The sequence below is a fragment of the Rhinolophus ferrumequinum genome, chromosome 2 (genome assembly GCF_004115265.2).
Source record: "Rhinolophus ferrumequinum isolate MPI-CBG mRhiFer1 chromosome 2, mRhiFer1_v1.p, whole genome shotgun sequence".
Classification (NCBI taxonomy): domain Eukaryota; kingdom Metazoa; phylum Chordata; class Mammalia; order Chiroptera; family Rhinolophidae; genus Rhinolophus; species Rhinolophus ferrumequinum.
In genome coordinates, this window is record NC_046285.1 from 55162016 (window position 1) to 55187050 (window position 25035).

Consider the following 25035-nt stretch of genomic DNA (forward strand, 5'->3'; position numbering starts at 1 on the left):
TATGGAAGCAACCTAAGTGTCCATTGGCAGACAAATGAATAAAAAAGAGGTGGTACATATGTACAATGGAATATTACTCAGTCATAAAAAAGAATGAAATCTTGCCATTTGCAACAACATGGATGGATCTAGAGCAGGGGTGTCCAAACTGCGGCCCGTGGGCCAACTGTGGCCTGCAATCCATTTTTAATTGGCCCACAGCAAATTCCAAAAATATATTTAGTTTACTTAAATAAACCAGGTGAGGCAATACGTACTTCACCTCGAGTGAGCGGGCCGGCTGTTTGTGTATTTTACCGCATATGGCCCTTGGTGAAAAAACGTGAAAAAAGTTTGGACACCCCTGATCTAGAGGGAATTACGCTAAGTTGAATAAGTAGGACAAAGAAAGACAAATACCATATGATTCCACTTATATGTGGAATATAAAAAGCAAAATAAAGGTACAAATAAAACAGAAACAAACACATTGATACAGAGAACAATTTGATGATTGCCAGATGGGAGGGGTTTGGGGAAATGATGAAAGAGGTGATGGGATTAAGAAGTACAAATTGGCAGTTATAAAAACAGTTACGGGGATGTAAAGTATAGCATAGGGAATATAGTCAATAATATTGTAATAACTATGTAAAGTGCCACATAGGTACTAGACTTATTGGAGTGATCACTTTGTAAGTGACATAAATATCTAATAACTATGTTGTACACCTGAAACTAATACAATACTGTACATCAATTGTAATTCAAAAATAAATAAATTAAAGAAAAAAAGAAGTCTAATGTGGCTGGTGCATGAAGACATGAAGTGGAAATGAGACTGAGAAGGAAAAACAAGCCTCAATTTCATACTAAGTAGTTTCGATTTTATTCAGGGAATTTATTAAAGAAATGAGTTAGTGAAAAGTTTGGTCACTGCACCTCTTAACATCATCATGTGCTGCAGTTTTTGAACTTGGTATTGAGTCAGTTTTAGAGGTAATGCAGCTAAGGTCTCTTGGGAGAAGAAGCAAATGCCAAGGCCAGATGTCATTATCTTCAGAGCTATAAAATTTGAATTGGAGGTGTACTGAAAGACATTGACCTAAAAAGAAAACCATCACAATTAAAGCAAGTATTAGAGTAATTGACTGGACATTTGCCAACTTTGAATTAATTAGATTTAGCCTTAATTTTTTTAAAGTGCTGGTTGCAGCAAAATGAAACCATCCTTCTCCCATATAGTGGGACATTAATGTTTCCATTATCATTCATTGCAAATTTGAGCTCTTCCCAATTCAAATCTATTTAGTTGGTTAAAGATGAAGTGATGGTTTCAAATAACTTTGCTTTCAGGAGGACCGCCATCTGGCTCCAAATTAGTCAAATAAAAAGCTTCCCATTTTCACCTGCCTTGCATATATTCAGCCTTAGTATTAATATTAACAGTTTGGAGGTTAATTACTCCTGGAATCAGGAAGTTAAACAGTAAATTACGAAAATCCGACCAAAAGATTCTACATTCTGGCATTTGCTTTACGCTTGTGTATGTGTCTGGGTGCATGAACGTGCATAGGGAGGCCTGCTTATCATGAGAAAGGCAAGTATGACATGTATTGATCGGGTTCTTCCTGTCATTAACTGAGTAGCAAACCTGTCACTTCTCCAAGTAGTGAATCAAGTTGACAGGATGTATTACATTTTATGTCTTTTTCTTTGCTCAGATCATTTGCAGCTGAAGCACACTTGCCACCATTTACAAGTGAGCTCCGCAGCATTCCTCAGCCATTGACATAATCCTTTCTCCCTTGATAGTCAACTTCTCTGCTAGCACAGAAGGTTTTAAACATGAACAAGATCCTCTCAACAACTCTTTGCTTTGGACTCCTAACTCTGTTATCAGTAATGATCTTTTTAGAATCAGTGCATGGACGGCCATATCTTATCCAAGGTATGTACATACGAATGTAAAACCCTACAGGTGAGTAAATCAATCCTTATCTTCCTGTTTGCATCAATTTGACTTTTCTGCCATTATTGCAATAATGTTTTAAGACATTCATGTAATTTAATCATCAAACATCCCTTTAGTAGTTGCTGTTTTAAATTAAGTGTAATCTTGATGCTATTTTTCTCAAGTAAATTAATTTTAACAACATTGTACTAAATTAATCTCAACTACGCTTAATTTTTTTCTAATCAGTGAGCACCTGTTTCTCATGTCTATTCCATGACCAAAGATGGAGAATATATAAACTGTAACACAATCAATCACAAAATCTCTGCATATTTCAAACTACATCCTGGGGAAAGAAAAATGAGATTTTCATCCAGTGAGATTATTAGTAAATTACTTATGAAAGAAGAGTGGCTCAGAGAAGAACATATCAGGATAGAAATTCGAGGGTAATAATACATGGGGAAATCTATCTAATAGTTTCAGAAGGATGATGTTAACACCCACATTATGCATTGAATGTATTTATTGGCTTTTTAAACATATTTAGGGCACTTATGCTAAATGAAATAATTTAGTCTATGACATCTACACATATATTCCATGAAAGTTGGGGAAAATAAATTTCTGCTCTTGTAATACTGTAACTTGTATTTATCTTTCTTTAAAAATTTTTTTCAATGCTTTCTGTAGTGAAAATAACTCTTAATCTGAAAATCAATGGAGCTAGATTTAATGTTGGTTTATTAGGTAAACAACCTCATTGAAACTTTTATATATATATGTTTTTAAAATAGTAACTTAAAATAGTGCTTTCTAATATTCCCTCCAGCTTAAAATTCTAGGGCTATCATCTAACCGACCTCCTTGTCAGGAAGAGGGAGCTATTCTTTACTCTTGTCTTACATAGAATATAATAGAATGTAATCTTGTTTACATGACACTGGGTTAAGAAAGGGGATATAGTTTTTTCCCTTTAGGATCTAATTCAACTTTATCAGAACAGGTTGCCTCAAATGTGGTTTTAAAAATCAATATAAATTAGAGCAGTTCTTTTGGCAGTGGAAATAAAACTGAATAAATCCTGGTTATTTATTTATAGGGATTTTCCTGTTGAAAAACAAATTGTCTGAGAGACCTAAATACAAGCCTGGCAATAAAATATTTTGTATTTTATCCATGTCACTTACATTTTGTATTTCGTAGGACTCTGTTGCTCTTCCTGTAAAATAACAAGATTTTTCAATGTTCTTGACACAGTGTTAACTGTGTAAAGAAAAATGTGACCGTATATTGAAGACTTTGCAAAATTGAGATATTGGTTAATGGTAACTGTAAATTCTGATTTCATGTGTATATGAAACACAGAAAAATCCAACTCTGAAGCATTTTGCTAGATTATAATTAAACAACACCTTTGATACCAGAATACCATACAGTGATATGCACGAGTACATCACTGGCAGTATTTTGGAAGTATTTCTCTCTAGGGTCAGAGTTTATACAAGGGAATCCCTTTGATCTCAGTTTCATTATATGTAAATGGGGGAATGTTGAATTATTAGTATGGTTATTTTCTGACCTAAATTATTTATGATTGATCTGAGCCTCTCTCCATGTGTGCATTTTTTCAAAGCAACTAAATGTTTGATTTATTTCAGTCTTTCAAAATACTTTTAAAAAAAATATGAATTTTTCTACTGACAGACTACAAAGTTGGGGTCACCATCTTTCTCTCTCTGTGTTAGACAATATCCAAGAAAAATGGCTGAGCCATAGAAAAGCACACTTCAATGGGTAAGCCTGAAAATGGGCAAACTGCCCACCGCAAAAAGTGAAAGACCAAATATCATGACCAAGATGACTATGGGAATTTTACTTCTGGGTATATTATTGTTTTGGGGGTTTCCAGGTTTCTTTCTGGCAAAACTTCTTGTCTATAGCCAATAAAAAGCTTCACATTTGAATGGCAAGCATGTAGACAACTAAGTCTTTTAAGATTCACTATCTCAAGTAGTAATGAATTAATATTTTCTGTGCATTTCACTCTAATTTCTGAATAATGTTGCCATCCTTTGTGCTAAGGGTGCATCTAACTTAGGTTTTCTTTTTTTTTATTCAACCATTTCCTTTATCAATATTAACTTTAGCTCAAATATAGAGACATTAAAAGCACATAGGTCTTTTCTTTCAGCTATATCTGTTTTAAAACTAAAAATGAAAACAAGACAAAAAGATTTATTTTCTATTGTTTTTCTTGCCTAATATCTTACTTAATTTAGAAATAAAAAGATTTTTTTTTTATTTCTTGAAAAGATTTTTCTTCAGAGATTGCTATAGAAGGTGGTTAGCTTAATAGGTAGTGTAAGTATTTCTGAGGACAATTGAGCAAGTGTAATCAGTGGAAAACAGAACTGGTGAAAAAAGGCAAATACATTAATTTTCTTTTTTGAAAAATGTGCCACTTAAATATGTAGAGAAATGGACTGTGAATTAAGTAAATAAAAGCTTCAAATCTACACTTTCCTAGTTACCTTCCTCTTTCTCTTATAAATTCTGTAATGAGGGCAATGAATCTGTTTCTGTTATTGAAGTTCTCTTTCTGAAACAGTCATTATCATTTGGCTATAAAATATACATTTTTTAATTAAAACATTTTAAAGGTTATAAATTTAACATTTTAATGTACAACTGTAATAAAAATTACATTATTGCATAGTCATATCTTTTTCTTAAACTAAACAATCTATGGGTCTTCACATAATTGATTTTAAGCAAAAGTTCCATTGATATTCTATTAACATTATAATTACTCAACAGAAAAAAGAAAACACAATTTCACAGATAATTTCTACGTCTATGAAGTAAAGGAAATGGAAGAACTGAACAACAATTAAAGTGTTTCTGGTCAATGTAGAAAAATGCTGTCACCTGCCCCAAGTGATCCATTTTCTTCTTTAGCAACACTTTCATCCCTTTAATTAGCCACTTAATTATTTAAGTTCATCAGTTGACATTTTGTAGACACAAAGATAAATGATTTAAAGGAAGACTCTAGTTTAATTATGAGCCTTTCTCTCGTTGAATCCACAATATTCTCACTCCTAAACTTCAAACTTACTAATCTAGCTTCTGCCCACACTGTATCAGTTGATGCAAGGAGGTAGGAGAGGTAAAAATGAGTCTATCAAATCATATGATAAAGGTTTGTTTTTTTTTCAGCTCACCTCACAAAACTTTATTTTGTTTTTAATAAACTAATTATTATCTCAATTGCACTATTTGTTAATAGATACCTTGTTGAGTCTTCATGTTTTATAACTTGAATAAAGTCTACTGACCTGATGTCTATTCCAGAATAAAAATGTTTAGGAAAATTTGAGTGACATTTCTATTTTTAGAGTGCTGAAAGACTTGGGTATCTGATCAATGAATGAACTATGAGGTAAATTGACGAAGATGGAAAGATGCCAATATGGAAAAAGTAGATATCCCACCTCTTCCACAAGATTTCCTTGGATGGTTTAAAGGCCATACCCTGAACACAAAGTGGCTCATATTTAAATATGTATATCAAATAAAATCTCAAAATCATATGTTATTTTTTCTTTTAAAAACAACTTGATTTATTTATATTTTATGTTAAATGCAATAAAAGAAAATTTCAAAACCATGGATGAAGTAAAAGAAAGTAAATTTACGTGCAATTTACTACCCAGAAATAATCACAGGTAAAACTTGAAAGTGTAACCTTCCAGGCACCATATTCTCTGTCTCAGCCTATCTCTCTCTCTCTCTCTCTCTCTCTCTCTCTCTCTCTCTCTCTCTCTCTCTGTCTTACACACACATACATACCCTCTTTGAGTGTTCATATACATTCAATGATTCTAAAACAGCTCCTCTCTTTGGATTACACACCTCTCTCTATACCCCTTTTATTGGTGCATATACACATTGATAGTTACATGTAAACCCCATTTAATTAGAAACACTTTTAGTGACACAGATTGAAAATGGAGGATGCAGTTTTGTATCCCACAAATCAGTGAAATAATATGGTTCTTGACTTTTTCCTGTCTGACATATCTTGCTTAGCATAATAATCTCAAGATCCATCCATGTTGTCACAAATGGCACTATTTCATCTTACAGCAGAATAGTATTCCACTGTGTTCATAAAACTGAAAGCAACAAGGGAACAAGACAAACAATCAAAAAGTGATAGAAATAGACAAGAATTTAGTGGTTACCAGAGGGTAAGGGGAGAGAGGGATAGTAGATGAGGATAAATGGAATCAAATGTATGGTGATGGAAGGAGAATTGATTCTGGGTGGTAAACAAACAATATAGATGATGAATTACAGAATTGTACACTTGAGACCTATTGTAACTTTACTAACCATTGTCATCCCAATAAATATAATTTAAAAAAAAGGAAATGGAGGTTTCATTACATGAAGGTAATCATTACAGGAAATGAATTGTTTTCAGATAAAGAAGATACAAATCACGAGGAAATATTGCTGTCTCTATTGAATAAAATTTTTGATTTTCAAAGACCATCCAACATTGGTGGTTAAGAATAAAGTCAAGCTTTATTTATTAAAAAATAATAAAATCTGTCCTTTCTGACTTGCTCATTTAAAAATGTTAATTTATCTCAAATAAAATACCCCCTTTTACGTTTAATTGAAAGCTTAAGTAGTTTTCTTGTTTCACATTCACACTAAAAGCAACGCACTTATTAAAAAATAATAATATCTTATTTTATTCAGTTAGAGGGTTCTAATGGGATCAGTAACCATCCAGTTACAAAATAGTTATCTTTACTCATATTTTCCTCTCATCTATACAACTCCCCGCTGGTACCGTTAACTTTCTTCTACTAAGTGCTTCGAGTATTACAAAATGGTTGAAATCTATTCACAGTTTCCCACTGCAAGTTTCACAAATTAACTCCAGTTTTGTGATAGCTAAGCTTGCACCTTTTTAAATCAAATTCTTTTAATTTGACTGGAGTAGAGACCATTAGGAAATAAAGGCTACACCAACTGAGATTTGTTTTCTTTGGGCAACATTAGACTGTGATGTCAATTATGCATCAGACTGCCCTTGAAGAAATGACAGACATTGTCAGAAACTTAGCAAGTTTAGCCTAAGAGAAAATGTGGCATTATGACAATGTGGTACTCTCTCAGAAAATATCTGAAATCTTCTAAAAAAAAAGGCTATTCATGGGACAATGTACTGGTCAAAATACCTTAATAAATACTTCAAAAATATAGGGTTTTAAAATTAGAAGTAAGATAATTCCCACTGGAAAAAAATGAATGAAATTATAAAAAAGAAAAATATTATACTCAAATTGTAAAACACAGAGGGAGTTTCTACTAGTATTTTGGGGAATTTCCTTTCTTGATTAAATTTTATAAATAAGAATTGTGTACTGCTTTTTTTTTTTCCGCTTAATATTGTTTCATGAGGATTTTCCTATGTCAAAAAAATAGTTTATAATTAGTAGTTCCTATTAGTACTATGATCTAGTTTAGAAAACTCTGTGTTATTTGTTGGAAATTATTTTCTCATGACCTGATTACATTTTAATATTATAGGCATTAAAATAATATTTGGGGCTTTATATTTAGGGATGGATGGGTGATCTCAAATTGTATGAAAAAGACCTTTGCCTTCCACGTAAGATCCTGACTGTGTGTTCCGAAATGAACTAAATATTACTTGCAATGTACATTTTTCACACGACAAATGTGTCTTGCAGATATAGAACTGGCTAACAAATTGGAAGAACTTAACCAGGTGAGAATGTGAAATACTTATGCATGTAATTTTAATAATTATAAGACAATTGATATTAATGTAATAACTTTTACATTATGAATACTATAATGTAAAGCTTATAGCTGAAGCGATCATGGGATAAAATGTCTAGAAATCTGAATACGAGGCTGAGCTCTTAATGACTTAACTATGAGACTGTAGCCAAACTAAAATTTTCTAGAACTAAATATCCTCAGTTGAACATAGGAGTCTAAAACTAGACTGGTGGTTTTCAAAAGTTATTCTTTTTAAAAATGGAAACACTTTGTACCCCCCAAATTTTATATGGTCCCAGTATATGAAACATATTAAAGTGAAGCTGGTCTGTGTGAAGCATCTGGTTTGGGGGCCTGAAGTGCTGCCTTCTTAACCTGCACTTGGCCCCCTGACAGGGAGCCCCTTATTCTTGATAGAATCTCCTACTTCTAGATACACTAAGAAGAAAGTTTGAGAATCATTGGAATAGATGATTTCTAAACTCTTTCAAATACAACTGCATGCAAATCCATTAAGTTACAAACTGTGAGGCTGTGTGGGAGAAAAATTCTAGCCCATCGTTCCCTTCTGAGCAGCTAGGGCTAGGACACAACGCAGTACTGGGCTCTCCCTTAGTAGTACAGTTCGGCCTGCAGGCCTTAGGCCATCAGAGAGTTTAACAAAAGTTAGCATGAGTTGGATTCTGGGCAGAAACCCTAGGGCCTCAAAATACTTCTCCTTTCCTGTTAGAAAGGACAAGCATTGCTGGAAATCCACGTATTCACGTAAGTCTTTAGAGCTCCTTGACAATGACTGCTCATGATAGGCGACATAAAATCAAGTCCAGCTACATAAGCTGTGTTCACAGGCTCCCCATTAATTCACATCCAGAGTTGACTTCTTTCACCCTAACCCTGTTTCTTCTGATTTCCTATTGAGTCATGTACATTTCACAGCTGGTCTCTAAATACATATTTTCTTTTTCTATCAAATTCTTTTTTTTTTCTTTCCTTTTTTATTATTTTTATTATTTTTCTTTCCTTGTCTGTTCCTATTTTCTCCTTTCTTCCTGTCTTCCATCTTAGTTTCTCTTTTTCCTTTCTTGTTTTTATCCTTCCTCTTCTTCAATAGAAAACAGCATGCTTGTTATTAAATACCAATAATTATCATGTTTGATTTTTAACAGCTGGAAATGCTAAAAGTGCAGCTCATGGAGGCAAAGGAGGCTGAGAAGTCCTATGCTATAGATAGTCTATCCTCCTCCCATTCTAATAAGCGAGGTAAGGTTTCATTTCAAAGTTTAAAATTGACTTTTAAAATATTACTTTTGCAATTATTTCCAAAAGGGAAGAAATGAAGTTGATATTTCTTAATCCTGTAATGGTGATCAAGATAAAGGCTCATATTTTTTTTAAAAAAGAGTCCAGTGAAGGTGTTCCCCTATGAATGTATCTGAGCTTTGTCATATTTACAACAGTGGGTAGCACTGTCACATATTCTAGGATAAAGTGAAATAGGCCCTTATTGTTTAAAATTGTGGCCTACCCTTGCTATTTTAGCTTAAACATTGGAGCTCAAAGTTATAAGTCAACTCAGAATTTTAGAACATCTTCATTAAAATAAGGAGAACACTCATTGCTGTCACACGTGGCCCAAGGTTTGATTTATAACATTTAATTTTATAAAGACTCATCTTTTGGGTCCTTTTATATTTTCATAACATTTCCTTGGAAATTCATGTTTCTTGCTGAATTACTTATATTTGGAAAAAATTTGTATATGTTTCTCTATTCATGTAATGAAGTCAGATTCTCTATTTTATTTTTACTTGTCCCTCTCCTCCCAGATTTGTCTTTAACTTCTGTAAAAACCTATTTTTACAATGTTACTAAAAGAGGATGAGCTGGTAATATTTAAAGGCTTAGCATATGCCAGACATTTTAATATTTCAAAATGTTATGACTAAGCACAGATTCTAGAGCTCAGCAAGACAGCCTAGGTTCAAATCTTAACTTTGGCATGTCCCATCCAATGTGACCTTGGGCATATATTTACCTTCATGTGCCTCATTTTCTTTGCCCCCACATTTGAATGATAATAATCTTTATGACATTGCTGGGAGGATTTGATGAGTTATATATGAAAGACATTTAGACTAACGGCTGGCACATAGTAAGTACTATGTAAGCTTAACTTGTTTTTTAATCATTTTGATCATTATTACTATAATTATTACTTTATTCTCATCATAAACACCGTAAGATAGTATTACTAGGTCTATTTTATATATGAGAAAATTACATCTTAGAGTGGTTAAATTATATACTGAAAATAATCCAACTGCTAAGTGAATTAACTAGTGAGCTTGAAGGAGAGTAGAAGAAGACAATCCGGGAGGTGGAAGGGAGAGAAACTTCAGGATTTTTAAGGACTTTAGCTTTTACTGGGTATCATATGGAAAATTATTGGAAAGTTACGAACAAGTGAGTAATATGAAATAAGTTTTAATAGAATCATTCTTGATGCTTTGTGTAGAACACACTGCAAAATAGAGACAAAGATGGAATTAGAGAGACCTTCAATGAAGCTACTTTAATAATCCAGATGATAAGTGGTGGTAGATTGGATTAGAGTGGCAGTAGTGAATTGATAAGTAGGGGTCTGATTCTGGATATATTTTTGAACAAAAAGTCAACAAAATGTTCTTTAGTATTACACAGAGTGAAAAAAAAACAATAGGCAGTTTTCAAAAATGACTCCAGGGTTATCGTTCTGAGCAACTAAGAAAAAAGAGCAATTTCTAATTATTGAGCCTGGGATAGAAGGAGGGGGAAAAAGTTTAGTGGTAGAGAAGGGTTAGAATAGAGATTTGTTGGATCTTTCCATAGTAGTGTAGCGTAGGCTATGATGTATTACCAATTTTAATCCAAATCTCCGAGGCCTAATATAAAATAAAGTCCAAACATAAAGTCCACTTCACGTAGTATAACCCTCTTATATTTTGTGGCTATATCATCTAGCAGTTTGCTATATTTTGCCTGCCTCCACGATTGCCACAACAGAGCAGAGGGATAGAGGAAATATCCCAGCTCTCAACTGCCTCAGTTCACAAGAAGTAACAAGTCACTTCTACAAGTAACAAGTCCTTTGGCCAGAATTAATCACGTGGGCTGCCACCCAAATATTGGCAAGACAGGCTAGATGTCTAAATGTTAAGAAGTACGGATAATACTTGGGGAGCACTCCTTCTATCACAATCTTTTGATTGCTTCTTAAACACATAAATTCTACTCAAGCCATTCCCATTAGAGATAACTCCAAATCCCTTTTACTGACTGCACTCAGAATGAAGAACAGGCTATCCAAAGATACTGACTAGTAGTCTTCATCAGCTGTAATGTGAGTCCTTTTCATTCACAGACCTGTTAGTTAAAAGAACAAATTATTCTCCCCACACAAATCTAATAACTGACAGAGTAATAGGCACAGGATAACCACAATCATAATCCCATTCATAAATGGAAAGAACAAGAGACACACAATATCTAGAATGCTCCAGCATTCATATCTAGAAGGCCTCCAGCAATTCTGAAATCCCACTGGGCAGATACCGTAAAGGTCTCCTACCCTGGGATGGAGAAAGATTTCTTGATTAAGCTGCTTGTGTCTGGGGAGTCTTTTGCCCATTATTATTGTTTCCACTGGCTGCACCCTTTCTGAGGTTTTTGCTCTTTTTATTATTATTCCTGGACACAACTTACATGGTATTTCGCTAATATTTCCTTCTTGAGGATTGCACAGTTTTCTCAGTTCTCATCCTACTCTCGCAAAGTTGGAGGTCCAAGGTTTATTTTGTCTCAAAGTGTCAAAGACATTTTTTATCTATGGTTTCTTTGGCAATGATGTAATTTCTCAAATTTAGAAAGCTTCTGAACTATTTACATAAAGATATTTTAAAAAATCAATTTTATTTATTTTGCATTCTCACTTCCAACTTAGCAGCAGTTACTTTGAAGGTATCTAGAACATACCTTAAAGACTAATACTTAATCTGATTTTTGCCCTCAGTTCTTTATTCCAACTGATATTTACTGAGCCTCTGTCACTTAGAGTCATTTTAAATCCCATTTTATAGTGTTTGGGATCTAGAAGCAGTTAGCGTTTTCAACAGTTCAAGACTTTGTATTTCTGAACTCTGTTCCCTTTTTATTTGTATGCAAAGGCACATATTTTATTAAAATCAATATTTTATCATGTATCTTAATAAAGAGTTTGTTTTGTTTTCTTTTTCAGCTTGTTTTTGGAAATACTGTGTCTAAAGTTTTTCCTCTGGATACAAAAAGATAAGACATTAGAAAAACACATACATCTCCTCATTCTACTGCTTAAAGTTTGTAGCTATTTCAAGCATAAAGAAACTGTGGCATTTATTTTGCATATTGTTGTGAATAATGACAAATCAGTTGCGTTTTGAATGGCATGTGACTATCAAAATGGCTTTGCAGAGCTGAAGCTGAGAGTGCTGTGTCCACTGTATGCTTTCTGGAAATTCATTGACTACATATAGTTTTGTCCAGTGATGACTATACTGTTAAGCTATCAATTAAAATATGTTAAAAAGCATCTTGTAAAATTAAAATAAATTATGCTGTCTCAAATTATGTGGAAAATATGCATCCTTGTTCTTTGTCTTTTTACGATGCTGCTGGCTATTATCTATTTTCTGTGAATTTGGATAATTATCACTGAAGCCACTATAACCAAATAAATACATTACTAGGGAGCAGAAATACATCATTTATTGGACTCTGGAGAAAGTAGTACTAGATATTTCAGAAATAGGTATTAAGAAAACTTTCTTACAGAACAATTCACCTTTTGGTTTCTTAATGCTCATCTCTGCCTCGGCCACAACATCAGAAACTGTTTGAGACTCTCAGCATGTCTGTAAGAGACTAGACTCAGTGTGCTAAAAAACAACAAACAAAACAAAACAAACACTCACTGGCTTTTCCTCTATTGTTTTTTTCCCCCACATCTATACATCAAACCGCTCTTGCTTACATCTGAACAAGCTTATTTCATCAATTCAAGGCTGGATATTCCACTTCAATTTTGTCTGTTACCTTTGCTCGGCACAGAAACATTGTCAAAGTAACTTTACAAATAAAGAATATTAACGACAAGAATAGCTGGCCAGATGAGCCTATACTCATTCCCTTACTTCACAACATGGGGGAAATGCATTTTATCTACATAATATTAACTGTGGGGTGCCTAAAAATAAAATGATCTCATAAGATAAAATGAACTGCTTAAAATGAAAAAAAGAATACATAAAACAGACCAAGTTGAGTAACATGCTTGGAGTGCTACATATGTACTTGTTAGGAGCTACTCAAATGTACATAGGATTGGTTGCTCAATAGTGCCTGAATGTTCCCATGTATTTACACCACTTGAAAACACAAACATAATAGTATCATAAAGAAAGACAAAAACTTCTGCTTTCATCATCTCATGTTTATTAACTTCAGAGCAATTGAACAATATTCAAGCACTTTGAACCTGCAGGGGTACTGTCACTTTAAAAAGCTTTTGACACTTCTTCCTTTTAGAACTCATTAAATTATCTCTTAATAAATTGCTTTAAGAAATTTAATTCCCTAAAGCAATCTGTAGATTAAAGGTAGAATTTGCTAGACTTTTTATAGTGTGAGTAAATCTTAAGTCAATGTAAACCAGGAATTAACATCCTGTCTTTAAAAAATTGGTTATGTAATTGATGCCAGAACCCAGAAATCCATATTCACAATTTGTTCTGTGAAGTTTCACACAGGAACGAAAGGGCGGGGATGGGGGTGGGGGAGTGACGGGAGAAGTGATGTATTTCTGTGAAACTAAATGAAAGGTCCCTTCAAGGTCCCATTCATATCTCAATGAAATATAGCTGGATTCTTAATATACAGTACATCGGACAAATAAATGAGATGACTCATCATATTCTTAACAGAAATTATATCTTAATTTCCTGCTATGTTAAAAGAATGCCCTATTTTAAACTAGTATACTGCTGACTTATTTTCTACTCTGTGTAAAGTGGTAAAAATTAAAATATGAAATAAAATAGTTACAAATGGAGAAAACACTTTTTTTCTTCATAGAAGTCTTGTGTATATATTATATTATGAGACAAATGCATTACACACTAGAGTATAAATCAATACATTGTGACCTCTTTAATTAAATTGGTTGCCATAAGCATAATTATGAATTAAAAAAATAAAGCAGATAGGAAATCAATTTGTTCAATCCAACTCAAATCTTCACCATGAGAAAATTTTAGGATAAAGTAAGTTTGAATACCTTTTGTCCAAGTGTGAAGCAGCAGCCCCTAGTTGGATTAGAAGCTTACAAATATTCAAATGGGAGAAACAGGAAAAAAGCACTTCCAAATAACAGGACACATTTCTATAATTCATCAGGAGGTTAGGGGAATGTGGGCAAAAGAAATTATAACTTCTTTTTAAATAATTCTTTCAAATAGTGAGTCTTGCAGCATCTTTGCCCATGTATCACTGCTAACTTTCTAATGTTAAGTTTATAAAAAACAAAATTAGCAAGCTTTCTCAAAATTCATTTTTCTCTATCACAATGAAAAGAATCATTCATTTACTGTTTTTTCCTAAACTTAAATTTAAAGATTTCCAGTAGTTGGAAAATTTTTAAACTAAAAGTTATATATAAGTTTAAACTAAGTTTAAACTAAGAAGTTATATATAAAACTACTCTGTATTCTGAGTACATACATACTCGTATGTTCATTTTTATGTTTCTCTGAGTTTATTTTATTTTTTCAATTGTACATTTATTCATTCTTAGTTAAGATTAACAACTATCCTTTTCTCTCCAGTTCTTCTAACATGAATATATCTTCGTTTAACACTCTTCATTTTTATGCTAAAATAAAACTCTGTTCTCCTGGCCAAACTTTTTTCCTCCCAACTATCAGGTCTATTTGACAGTGATTAGTGTTTAATGAAATGTTCCCCAGAGAATTTATAAACTTCTAACTTATGTTAAATTTCTGGTCCGAGGAATAAGTTATCTTTGTGTTTTGAAACCCATATTTAATACACAATGCTTCAATTACAGTAACATCACAATTATTGCTAAGAACTGAGTCTTCCAGAATATCAAAACTTATGCTTTGATAGATCAACTAAAAGTGATTCGAATCATTTTAAAGAAATCATTCTCAAACACATTACACTCTTTAATGTCTCATTAAACACAGTATATGAAACAGATTAAACAGTTTCTTAGGTGAGTCAGTATTATCTAAATGTCTGCTTATTGTACTATGTTGAAATTTACTGTGCTAAAACTATGTGTATTTAACTGGCCCAGACTGCTGTCATGGTCTACTACTTGATGATTTTTTTACTTCCCTATACGCACTTTCATTTTACTTCTGTGTATTGTTATAAGGAGTTGTTCTTCTCATAACCAGCCAGTGCTGCTCTGAATTAACTATCAGTTGTAACTTAGAGAAATGGAAAGTTATTAGGGAACATGGGATATCCAAGCTTGACAAATGAGTAGTATCCTTCACTTCTTAATTCTAAGTCAATATTCTCTTAACTCCTGGTATTATCTCAGTTCTTTGGGAGACTAAAATTTATAGACTTAATTACATTTTTCCTTGCTCAGAGATCTTTTTTACCCTCTTATTTCTAAAACTGGGGCTGTGTTTCATTTCGTTGAAACTGACTGAAATTTGAATCTAATAAGAGAAGTCTAATTTCATAATCATTACCCAAGAGGCCCACAAAGGATAAGAGAGAAGTGAAAGCATTCAGGAGAAAATACACAGCATTGTCTTCCTTGTTCCCCAATAATGAATAAACAGATGGTAACTAAGTTTTAAAGAAATGAATCAGTCTTCAGTTATACTTCAACTGCATAAATGCAAATGGTAAATTCATAAAGAAGGCATTTCACTACGCTGTGTTTTTTGATTGTTTCTTAGAAAAGTAAGGTTTGGGGCCAAGGAACCACATTCCTAAATATCTAAACTATATATTTACAAAATATCCACGCACTGAAATGATCTGCATAATTTACTTGAAGCTGTAACAATACTGTGATGATGGACCAAAGTTCAAGCTTTGGAAAGGATTTACAGAAGGCCAGTTCCTTAAAAGTTTAATCATTAAGGAGTGTGAAGAACTTCACTGAAGCATCGTCCGTGTTTCTGTGACATTTCACCCAAGGAACTCACGTCTGCAAAAACGAAAGTTGAAATTGTTAAAGCTAAGGAGAACTTTGTAGATGAGGGGAAATCCACCAAGTTCAGTTGAGAAGAGAGAAAACTCTAATTACTGGATGTTTCATGATAGCTTTTATTTATGTGGCATATCTTTATTGCAAAGACAATATGCAAAATGATAATTTCTGATCAAAGTGCACTAAAAAGAGCATTTTTAATGTATAAGCTAGGTGCTTGTGCTCAAGCCACACTTCCTTTCTTTGGGTACCTGCTATAATCTATTTCTTTTGAGATTTCAATCTTGATTCAAAGGATGTTGCCATGAAAAACAAACAAAAAAATCTGACTACTACTTTTTTATTTATTGTTATGATAACATGTTGATATTTATTGTATACTTTGCCCTGTTTAAAGGATGCAACCATACAGTGGCATTTAAACATGATACTTCTGCTATTTGATCGTTACGTTAATTTATTAGAATGAAGGTATGTCAATATTGTTCTAAAATAAAAAATTGTCAGTATAATACAGTAGCATATGCCTCACATTATGGAAAATCTTAATGCATATGGCAGCAAAGGGTAGCACAATTAATGGTCACATTTCTATTAAATTTCATCAAGTTGTCATCCTGATTTCAATGGCAGAGACTCATTACATGCATTTACAGAATCTATGAAACCTAGACAAAATACCTCTCTGAATTTGAGTTGCTTAGAACTGAGGCCTATTAACTCAAAGCATTGGTCCAACATATTAATGATTTGAGGAGGACATTGTATAAATATCAAATTATCGTCCTTTCTGAAATACGTATCAGGGAAAAAATTAACATTTTTTTTTCTGGAAATTAGATAACACACATCAGCTGTTTCTAGGCTTGACCTCAAACCAAGCAAAACTCCCACAATTAGTACTGGTTTCACTTTTAGTGTGAAAACTTACAGTGAAACCCAGAAGGTGAAAACCCACAGAGAAACCTGCTCGAAAAGAATATACATCTTCTTTCACAGAAGTGAAACAAAGATTTTCATAAGGTCTGAGATACTGCTTTTATTTGTTTTAAAAATGTATAACCAGTGATGTTAGCATAGCAATGACAGATGAGCAGCCAGAAGACCTCGTAGGTCATAAAGAGAATGCTGGACTAGAAGTCCACAGACTTGGTTCTGGATCTTGCTCTGTCTGAGTCTGTAAAATTTGGGACAAATCAATTTCCTCTTATAGTCCCTGTGTTCTCATTTGTTTTAAAAAAGGGGGGATTGAATTAAATGACACTTTATGTTTTGAATCTGTAATGACTTAGTTGCATGACTGTGTGTACATCACTTAACAGCTCTTATCTATTAAATGATGTACATATTACATCAATTTAATCTAAAGGAACATTGTGACACTAAAATATAATATACCAAAAAAATAATATTGAAAACTTGAATGGAAAACAGAAATATATTTTTAGGGCTTTTATTATTCATAAACTGTAAAACATGAAGCTTCACATGAGGAAGTGAAAATATCTGAGAAATCTTGGTGATGGTGGCAGGAAAAAAAGAATAGAAACACAATAGTTGAGTAAGTAAACCCACAATGACTGACAAAAGGGAAAGAGAAAACACACGATTTTAATTCTTTTCTAAACTTATTTTTTCACAGTATTACTATCTGCAGATTTTAATAATAAGGGCAGTGATTGCCATGATACTAAACAAAGTCTGTTACGTGAAGGACATAATACGAATTTGGATTTTACCCAACAGTGAGTCTGTAAACATTATATTAATTCAAGTTCCTTTCATAGTTTAGTAGCTATCTGGAGTTGTTTAAGCCTAAAACTTCATATGAAATTTTATATGAAAAATTAGTTTTCCGTATGATATTTTCTTATCATAACCTGTTTTGGTTGAATTCAAAAACACTAAAAGGAGTGATGATCAAGGATGGTAAAGGTGATAGGGTGTATGTGGAAACCAATCAGACAATTATTTTAATCTCAGTGTCATACTTTCTCAGTACATCAAGAAACTGGAGGATTGTGTCTCTGATTTGAAGGAGTTACTTGATTTTTAATAACAGTTCTTACTCAAATATAATATGGTGATTTTTTTTTTAACAACCTTGAAGAGTGACCATTCTTGGTAATTTGCTAGATATAAAGAAAGTTCAATATGCGATTTGAAGATGGTGCTGCTCAAAAGGCAATGTTCTTGACAGTATTCAGTAAGTCCTCCTATATTTATGGGAACACACAGTAACTGCATAACTTCATTGATCAATGACTCCAGAGAAAAAGAAAGTTGAGGTAAAAACTGACTTCTCATTACAGTTGAGAGCATTTGATGAGGAGAAAAAAAATGGCATGATTTAAAATAAATTAGAAGAGGGTCAGGGTAACATGATGCTTCTTGGAGTTCTCTCTTTTACGGTCTGAAGTGGTCAAAGTAGTTTCAATTTATCTTATCTGTTTGGAAGGGAAGATGTACCCCCTCTAAGCTCTATTGGTAGAAAATAAATAGCTTAAATTTTATATTCAACAAACCATTTAGTGTTTAAAACATATAATATGTATGATTAAGTAAATTGTTTAGAATAAGGCTCAGAATTTAAGCTTTCTGGATTTGAATTCTACTTGCATTACTTACTAGCTGTGTGGCATTGTAAGTTAATAACTCCAGGGCTTCCACGTATTAGTATAAAAATAACTAATGATTATTGAGTGCTTAACACATGTCCAGTACTATTCTAAGTGCTTAATGTCTATCAATTCAATTAGTCCTCACGACAATGTAATTGTGGTAAAAATTATTATTATTCTCATTTTTATGGAGGGAGATTTCAGAATTTAAGCAAGGTCCCATGGCTAACCAATGATCTGAGTTTTAGATGACCTGGTACTTGATCCATAAAGCCTGATCTCCCAAGTGTCACTTTCACTGCTTTTACTATACTACTTAGCTTAAAATTTCCCATGAAAATACATACAAAAAATTAGTTTCCTGTATGATATTTTCTTATTATAACGAGTTTTGGTTGAATTCAGAAACACTTAACGGGGTGATAATCAAGGGTGGTAAATGTGATAGTAATTGAAGACAGTAACAGTAATTGGAGATAGTAATAGTACCTACTTTATAGAACAGAATGATTAAATGAAGCAATGCATATATAGCAGTAAACATAGGGCCCAGCACAGAGTAAATTTTCACAACTGTAATATAAGCTGATATCACTTGTATGTATTGTGTGTCCAAAACATTCTAGGACTAGTATAAGCATCTAATTTGATCTTCACAATAACACTATGTTGTTACTTAAATGTACAAGCTGTAGAGAAATAAGGTATCTTGATGGAAACAAGATAATGAATGACAGAACCAGGATTTGGAGTAGGCGCTCTGACTCCATGGCTAATACTCTCTCTGTTACACCATTCTCTCTTTTATGTTCCACGTTATCATAAATTGGTAATGTTATTGGCAACAAAATGCTGTGTGCCATTTAAATGTGTCTTCTTCATAATAGAGGGATTACTACACATTTATGTATATCTGTGAAGGTGATTTATTATGTTAATTAGAATTTTAAGCTTTATTTGCATATTAATATTAATAATTATATAAGAGTCTGAGAGAACAACTAAATTGCTTTTCACTGTGAAGTAGATGTTGCTTCTTTAATGTCATCTAAATTATTTAGCATCAATATACTAATTGAGTACAGTAATGTTTAAAACTATAAACTTATAAGCTAGGAAATCAAAGGGGGATTTATAATCCAAGATGGATCAATTAACACACTGTGAAATGCTAATCAAAAGCCTACATGTATTGTTATTTATTCAAATGGTACTCACAATTGGAATCAATTAGCCTCTGGAATTTGAAAACCGGTTGCCACCAATCCGATCCACAGGGGTACCAAATCGCCTTTTTGGATGATCTGCAGCTTTCCTGAAACAAACCGAGGAGAACATTTTTAAGCTAAAGTCCAAGTTATCCATCATTTCTTTTGCTCTTTTATTTCATGCAGATCTGGGACTTTCTTTGGGAGTTGGAGTGACCATGATAGTTATCAGTCATCAGCACCCACTATGTTCCAGACATTGTCTCTCAACCCTTCCACATCTGCTGCCCAAGTAGGTATTGCTACCTCCATTTTACCTCTGAGGAAAGTGAGTCTTAGAGAAATTAAATAACTTATCCAAAATCAAGTCGTCTAGACGAAAAGCCAGCTCTTAGCAGCATACTAATCTACTAAGTGGTAAGTCCCTTTCCCTCTTCAGATTTTGGTGTATTTTCTGGTAATTGTGGAAGACTGCACTAGATCAGTGGTTTTCCCCAACCTCTGCCTCAGAATGGTTCTATTGGGAAAGGATGGTGGTGAGAGAGGAAAGGGTGCTGACGCCAAGACTGATTGTGGAATAAGTGTGCCTTTCATGTCCTCACTCAGATTTCACCTAGAGAAGCTTTGTGTGTGATGGGCTATTTGTTATATATTCTCTGTGTCAAATATTGTTTTGGAAAACAACACTTTATTATTAAAATGAAGTTAAAAAAATCCTACAGGAAGGCTATAGCTTGTATGCACTATATAAATTATTCCTTTTAAAAGAAGAGACATTTGAATTTGATTTGTTATTGCCAATTACTTAGTGCTATCAAATCAAAATTTTAACAGGAGAGGTCTCAGAACTTTGAATGCATAATGTTCACTGGCTTGGAGCTAAGAGAAGTTTCGAGTCTTCTTAATGAAGATAGAGATTGGTGGGAGAAGCTAAGAAGCCTATGCAAATAAGTGATTCGTCTCAGTTAAAGATAATTGACTTATAGATTTGTTAGGCTTTTCATTGACATCATAGACATGCAGAAAAGAGGACATAAGTGAACGACATTAGACATATGCTGATTACAAATACAATAAGTACCCAGCTCAAGAAACAGAACATTATCAGCAGTCAAACACTTTTGGAATGGAACACAGTTTTAAAGGTTATTCTCCTACCAAATGTCAGAATTTCTGCTTCAATTTTTTGACCAGCAATGATGCAGGTCATCACTTGAACATCTCAGTGAAAGAGGACAAATCAGAAGACAACTTGATCAATTTTCAACAGCTTCAAGTGTTAAACAATATTTGTTTCACAACATTTTCAACAGCTTCTTTAGTTATTTTCTAATTTCATTATATTGTCAATATACATCACACAATTTATACACACACACTAAAAATGAATGAAAACCACAGTATCTACAATTTTTTTCCCTATTATCAATTACTAAATACCTACTGTGTATAAAGACATGCGTGTGTGTGTGTGTGTGTGTGTGTGTATGTGTGTGTTGCTGTCTTGGGATCAATACATCAGAAATAAGTCTTTACTTTCAAAACCCTATAATTAAGTAATTGGTAATGACTTAATGCAAATAGTAGAGAAAAAAATTCTCTCATTTTTCTTGATGTCAAGTTTTTTTACCTTAACTACTAGGTCTTATCAATGTTCCACATATGACTAACAGGTAAGTAATTCATTTTAAAAGCTCTGAAAAGTATAGAAAACAATAGAAACCTTTTTTTCTGTATCTTGCACGTAGAAAATTCTATAAACATTGCTTAATTCTAATTAAGGCAACTAATTTGAAGGTAATAATTATTACTTAACGCTTTCTATATGCCAGGCACTATACTTAGTGCTGTGTATACAACACTGATAAAAGTAGGCATTGAACCTGATATAGAGCTTACTTTCAAATGATATTATAAAAATAGGGCCATTTTATGTTTTTGTTTTCCAAATCCAATCTTCTTTTCTGCTGATTCATGTGCATCTTCCTACTTAGGTTAGCTTTTAGTTTTGCTAGCCAATGCAGATAGCATTGTATGTATGATCCTATAAGACTGTCTCCTAGACACCAGCTTAATTCATTGGGAAAAATCTGGAAAAAATATTTAGTGCTTATACTTCACTTATCCATAACTCTGCCTCTCGTCTTTAGATTTTTGAAAAACACACTCTATTAAGTGGTACCTGTTAATTGCACTTTTGGATTTCTTGATATTAAATTAACTGTATTTTTCAACTTGATAACCAATTGGGAAACGTTATCAGTAAAATTAACATAAAATTAGTGGTCAAGAGTGACATGGAGCTACACATATCAGTTGTGCTTTAGATCTACTGATATAATTAGAAATAATGAGAAAAAAGTCTTCTTTATATTATTTATTATTTTTATTCTTATGTAAATTTATAGACTCTTAAACAGTTATTTTCCTTGTGGCAGTCTGAATAATACCTCTTGTCCAATGGATATCCATGTTATAATTCACAGAATCTTTAAATATGTCCCTTTACATAGCAAAAGGGACATTGCAGAGAATATTAATAAAGACCTTGAGATAAAATGATTGTCCTAATTCTTTCAGTGGGCCCAAGCTAGTCCCGGGAGTCCTTGAAAGTGGAAGCTGACTGAAGAAGTGTGGGTCAGGCAGCTGTTACTATCTGAGGAGGACTTAAGCCACCATTGCTGCCCTGGAAGATGGAGGAAACAGTCAGGAATCAAGGAATGCTGTGGTCTCTATAAGTTCTCAAGAGAAAATGGGGACCTCAGTCCTACAACTGAAAGAAACTGAATTCTGCCAACGACTTGAATGAGCAGGAAATAAATTCTTCCCTAGAGCCTCTAAGAAGGGCTGCCAACCTCTTGACGTCCTCTGTGTTCTGCTGGCAGACCAAGCAAAAGAGAGAGCACAGAACTGCACACAGAAGGAATTTTAGAGGCCACCCTTTGGCTAGTAATCAATCAATGCCTCTAATTGAAAAGGAGACTGGAAAAAGTTTTCTAGAATGATATATGTTGACAAGAGAGGATATACTGGACTTCTGACCTACACATTTGTAAGATAATACATTTATGCTGTTTTAAGTCCAGAGGTTTGTGGTAATTTATTACCATAGCAATAAAAAATGAATTCGGTGTCTTTAAGATTTAGGGCTGCTATGTGTAATGTGGTTAATATGTAAAAAAAAAAAAAAAAGAAGAAGAAAAAAAGTGATTTTTATTTCTTCAACTCTTAGAATTCCTTCACTGATTACCACCATTATAACTCCAGGAGAGGGTAAGTTAGAAGCCACCACAGGATAGAGAAGAGGGCTCAGGGAAGTCCCAGACAAATGCAAAAAGGAAGTAGGAAACCAGCCCCTTCCAGATGTTTAAAGGACTGGTGAGAAGAGAAAGGCAATGGCACCTGGGAGAAAAAGTAGTGCCACATATGTGTACTGACCTCCCAAAGCTCCTGTAGAATGGGTGGTGTCATGAAAAGCAATCTTTTTACTTTTTAAAAGAGAAGTATGATAGCCTCATGCATCATTTTAAATTTAAACATAGCATTTATTGATCCATGCTACCAATGTATTTTTTTTTTTCAAAAATGAAGGCAAAATAAGTGAAAATAGCATTTTTGTTTCTTTACTACAGTTCTTTGCCTGCTCAAGTGAATGAGAGGCAGTTGTGGTATGGTGGAAAGCAAAGTAAACTCTCTTTTTCTGTCCTTATCCCCTTGTTCCCTGTTCTTTCCTCCTTTTCTTTCCCCAAGATTTTATCCAAAAAGTATTAGGAGACAAGAGTTGGTACACTTGGATTCTATGATTCTTCTACTTAAGATAGTGTGCAAGTCTGTTATCATTCTGAGCTTCTCTTTCCTTTTAAATAAAATTCAGATAACACCCACTCTGCCTCTCTTCTGTAGCTGTTCATTCATTTAACACACTTATTTGTTATGTAATATTTAATTGTTTTATGCATAACGTATGTAATTTGTTCTCTGCACTGAAGATACAGTGGTCAAGAAGACATATGTTAGTTTATAAAAACCACATTTTACATGAAACAAGCTATGAAGTAACACCTGAAAACATTTTAACTGATTTTATTTTATTCTTTCCTATCAGTCTAGTGCAGTGGTTTTCAAACTATGAATATTTGTGGCTTACTATTTCCACAAATAAAAGTTTTATAACAGAGACCAATATCTAAAAAGTTAAGCGAAGAATTGTCTCAGTAGAGGAGTACCCCACCTTTCCCAAATATGGTGGCCCCTGAAAGAGCTTTCAGGAACACTTAAAGATCCTTAGAGCAGAGTTTGAAAACCGCTGGTCACTGGACAGAGTGCTAGGTCATGAATGCTTTTGTTCTAGCAATAGATCCATAATTACTTTGATTCATTTTATCAAATTTTGGATTGGTTGCAAATGCTCAGAGTTATATTGAAATCAAATAAGAAAAACAGAACAACTATCTATGGAAAAATACACTCAGTATTTAGCACTAATAGAAAAATGAAAAACAATTATTTATTAACGTAAAGAAACCAAAAAGTGATCATAGCTTAGTAAGTTAAATAAATTCTGTACAGTCAGTATCCATTCAGATGTAAAATGGCAAACTAATATCTATCTTAGCATTTTTGCTGCTATGAAATATATATAACAGTACTACACTGAATAACACATACACTGACAAGAATACACAGTGTATAAAACATAAATGTTAAGATAGAGAAATATTCTTCAGACCGAAAAGGAAAACTGTACTTTCTGACTATCTAGTCCCTCTTGTGACAAAATAATGGTATGACATGTCTTATATTATATATCTATTTAACCCAATCCACCTTTTCCATTCTAAAATATTCTGAAAGTAGTTTAAGGATACAGACTGTATGCCAAACTAATATAAAGAAAATGGATTGCTTATTTTAAATATAACTTTGAACTTCACACTAAAATATAGATTTCCTGTGCCGAAGAGGATTTTCTTTAAAATTTATATTCTTTGATAATTCAATTTCTGAAAATGTTTTACGTCCTAAAACAACAGTTAGAAAAATTGTATTTAAACTTTGGAGAATCACTTCACACATATAAAGAGTGTATAAAGTTATCCATGTTCAGTTTAAAGAAAAATAAAATGAACATTCCTATTGGCAACATGAAATTAAGAGAGATTATTACCA

At 33.2% G+C, this 25035-nt stretch overlaps 2 protein-coding genes across 5 annotated transcripts in view; one reads left to right on the forward strand and one right to left on the reverse strand.

Moving 5' to 3' along the window:
- The first annotated feature begins 1827 nt into the window (after window positions 1-1827).
- UTS2B (urotensin 2B) lies at window positions 1828-12067 on the forward strand. The gene is made up of 5 exons (XM_033122709.1): window positions 1828-1930; window positions 6411-6509; window positions 7714-7751; window positions 8935-9028; window positions 12042-12067. The coding sequence occupies exons 1-5, from the start codon at window positions 1828-1830 to the stop codon at window positions 12065-12067; spliced, it is 360 nt and encodes a 119-aa protein (XP_032978600.1).
- A 1195-nt stretch (window positions 12068-13262) lies between these two features.
- The window catches only part of OSTN (osteocrin), a 39897-nt gene continuing 28124 nt past the window's right edge, over window positions 13263-25035 (reverse strand). For all 4 annotated transcript variants that reach the window (XM_033123287.1, XM_033123314.1, XM_033123297.1 and 1 more), the window contains 2 exons: window positions 19877-19973; window positions 13263-16034 (listed from right to left, as the gene is read on the reverse strand). In XM_033123287.1, coding sequence (XP_032979178.1) covers window positions 19889-19973 — 85 coding nt within the window. In that variant the 3' untranslated portion in view covers window positions 13263-16034; window positions 19877-19888. The remainder of the gene's footprint in view (window positions 16035-19876; window positions 19974-25035) is intronic.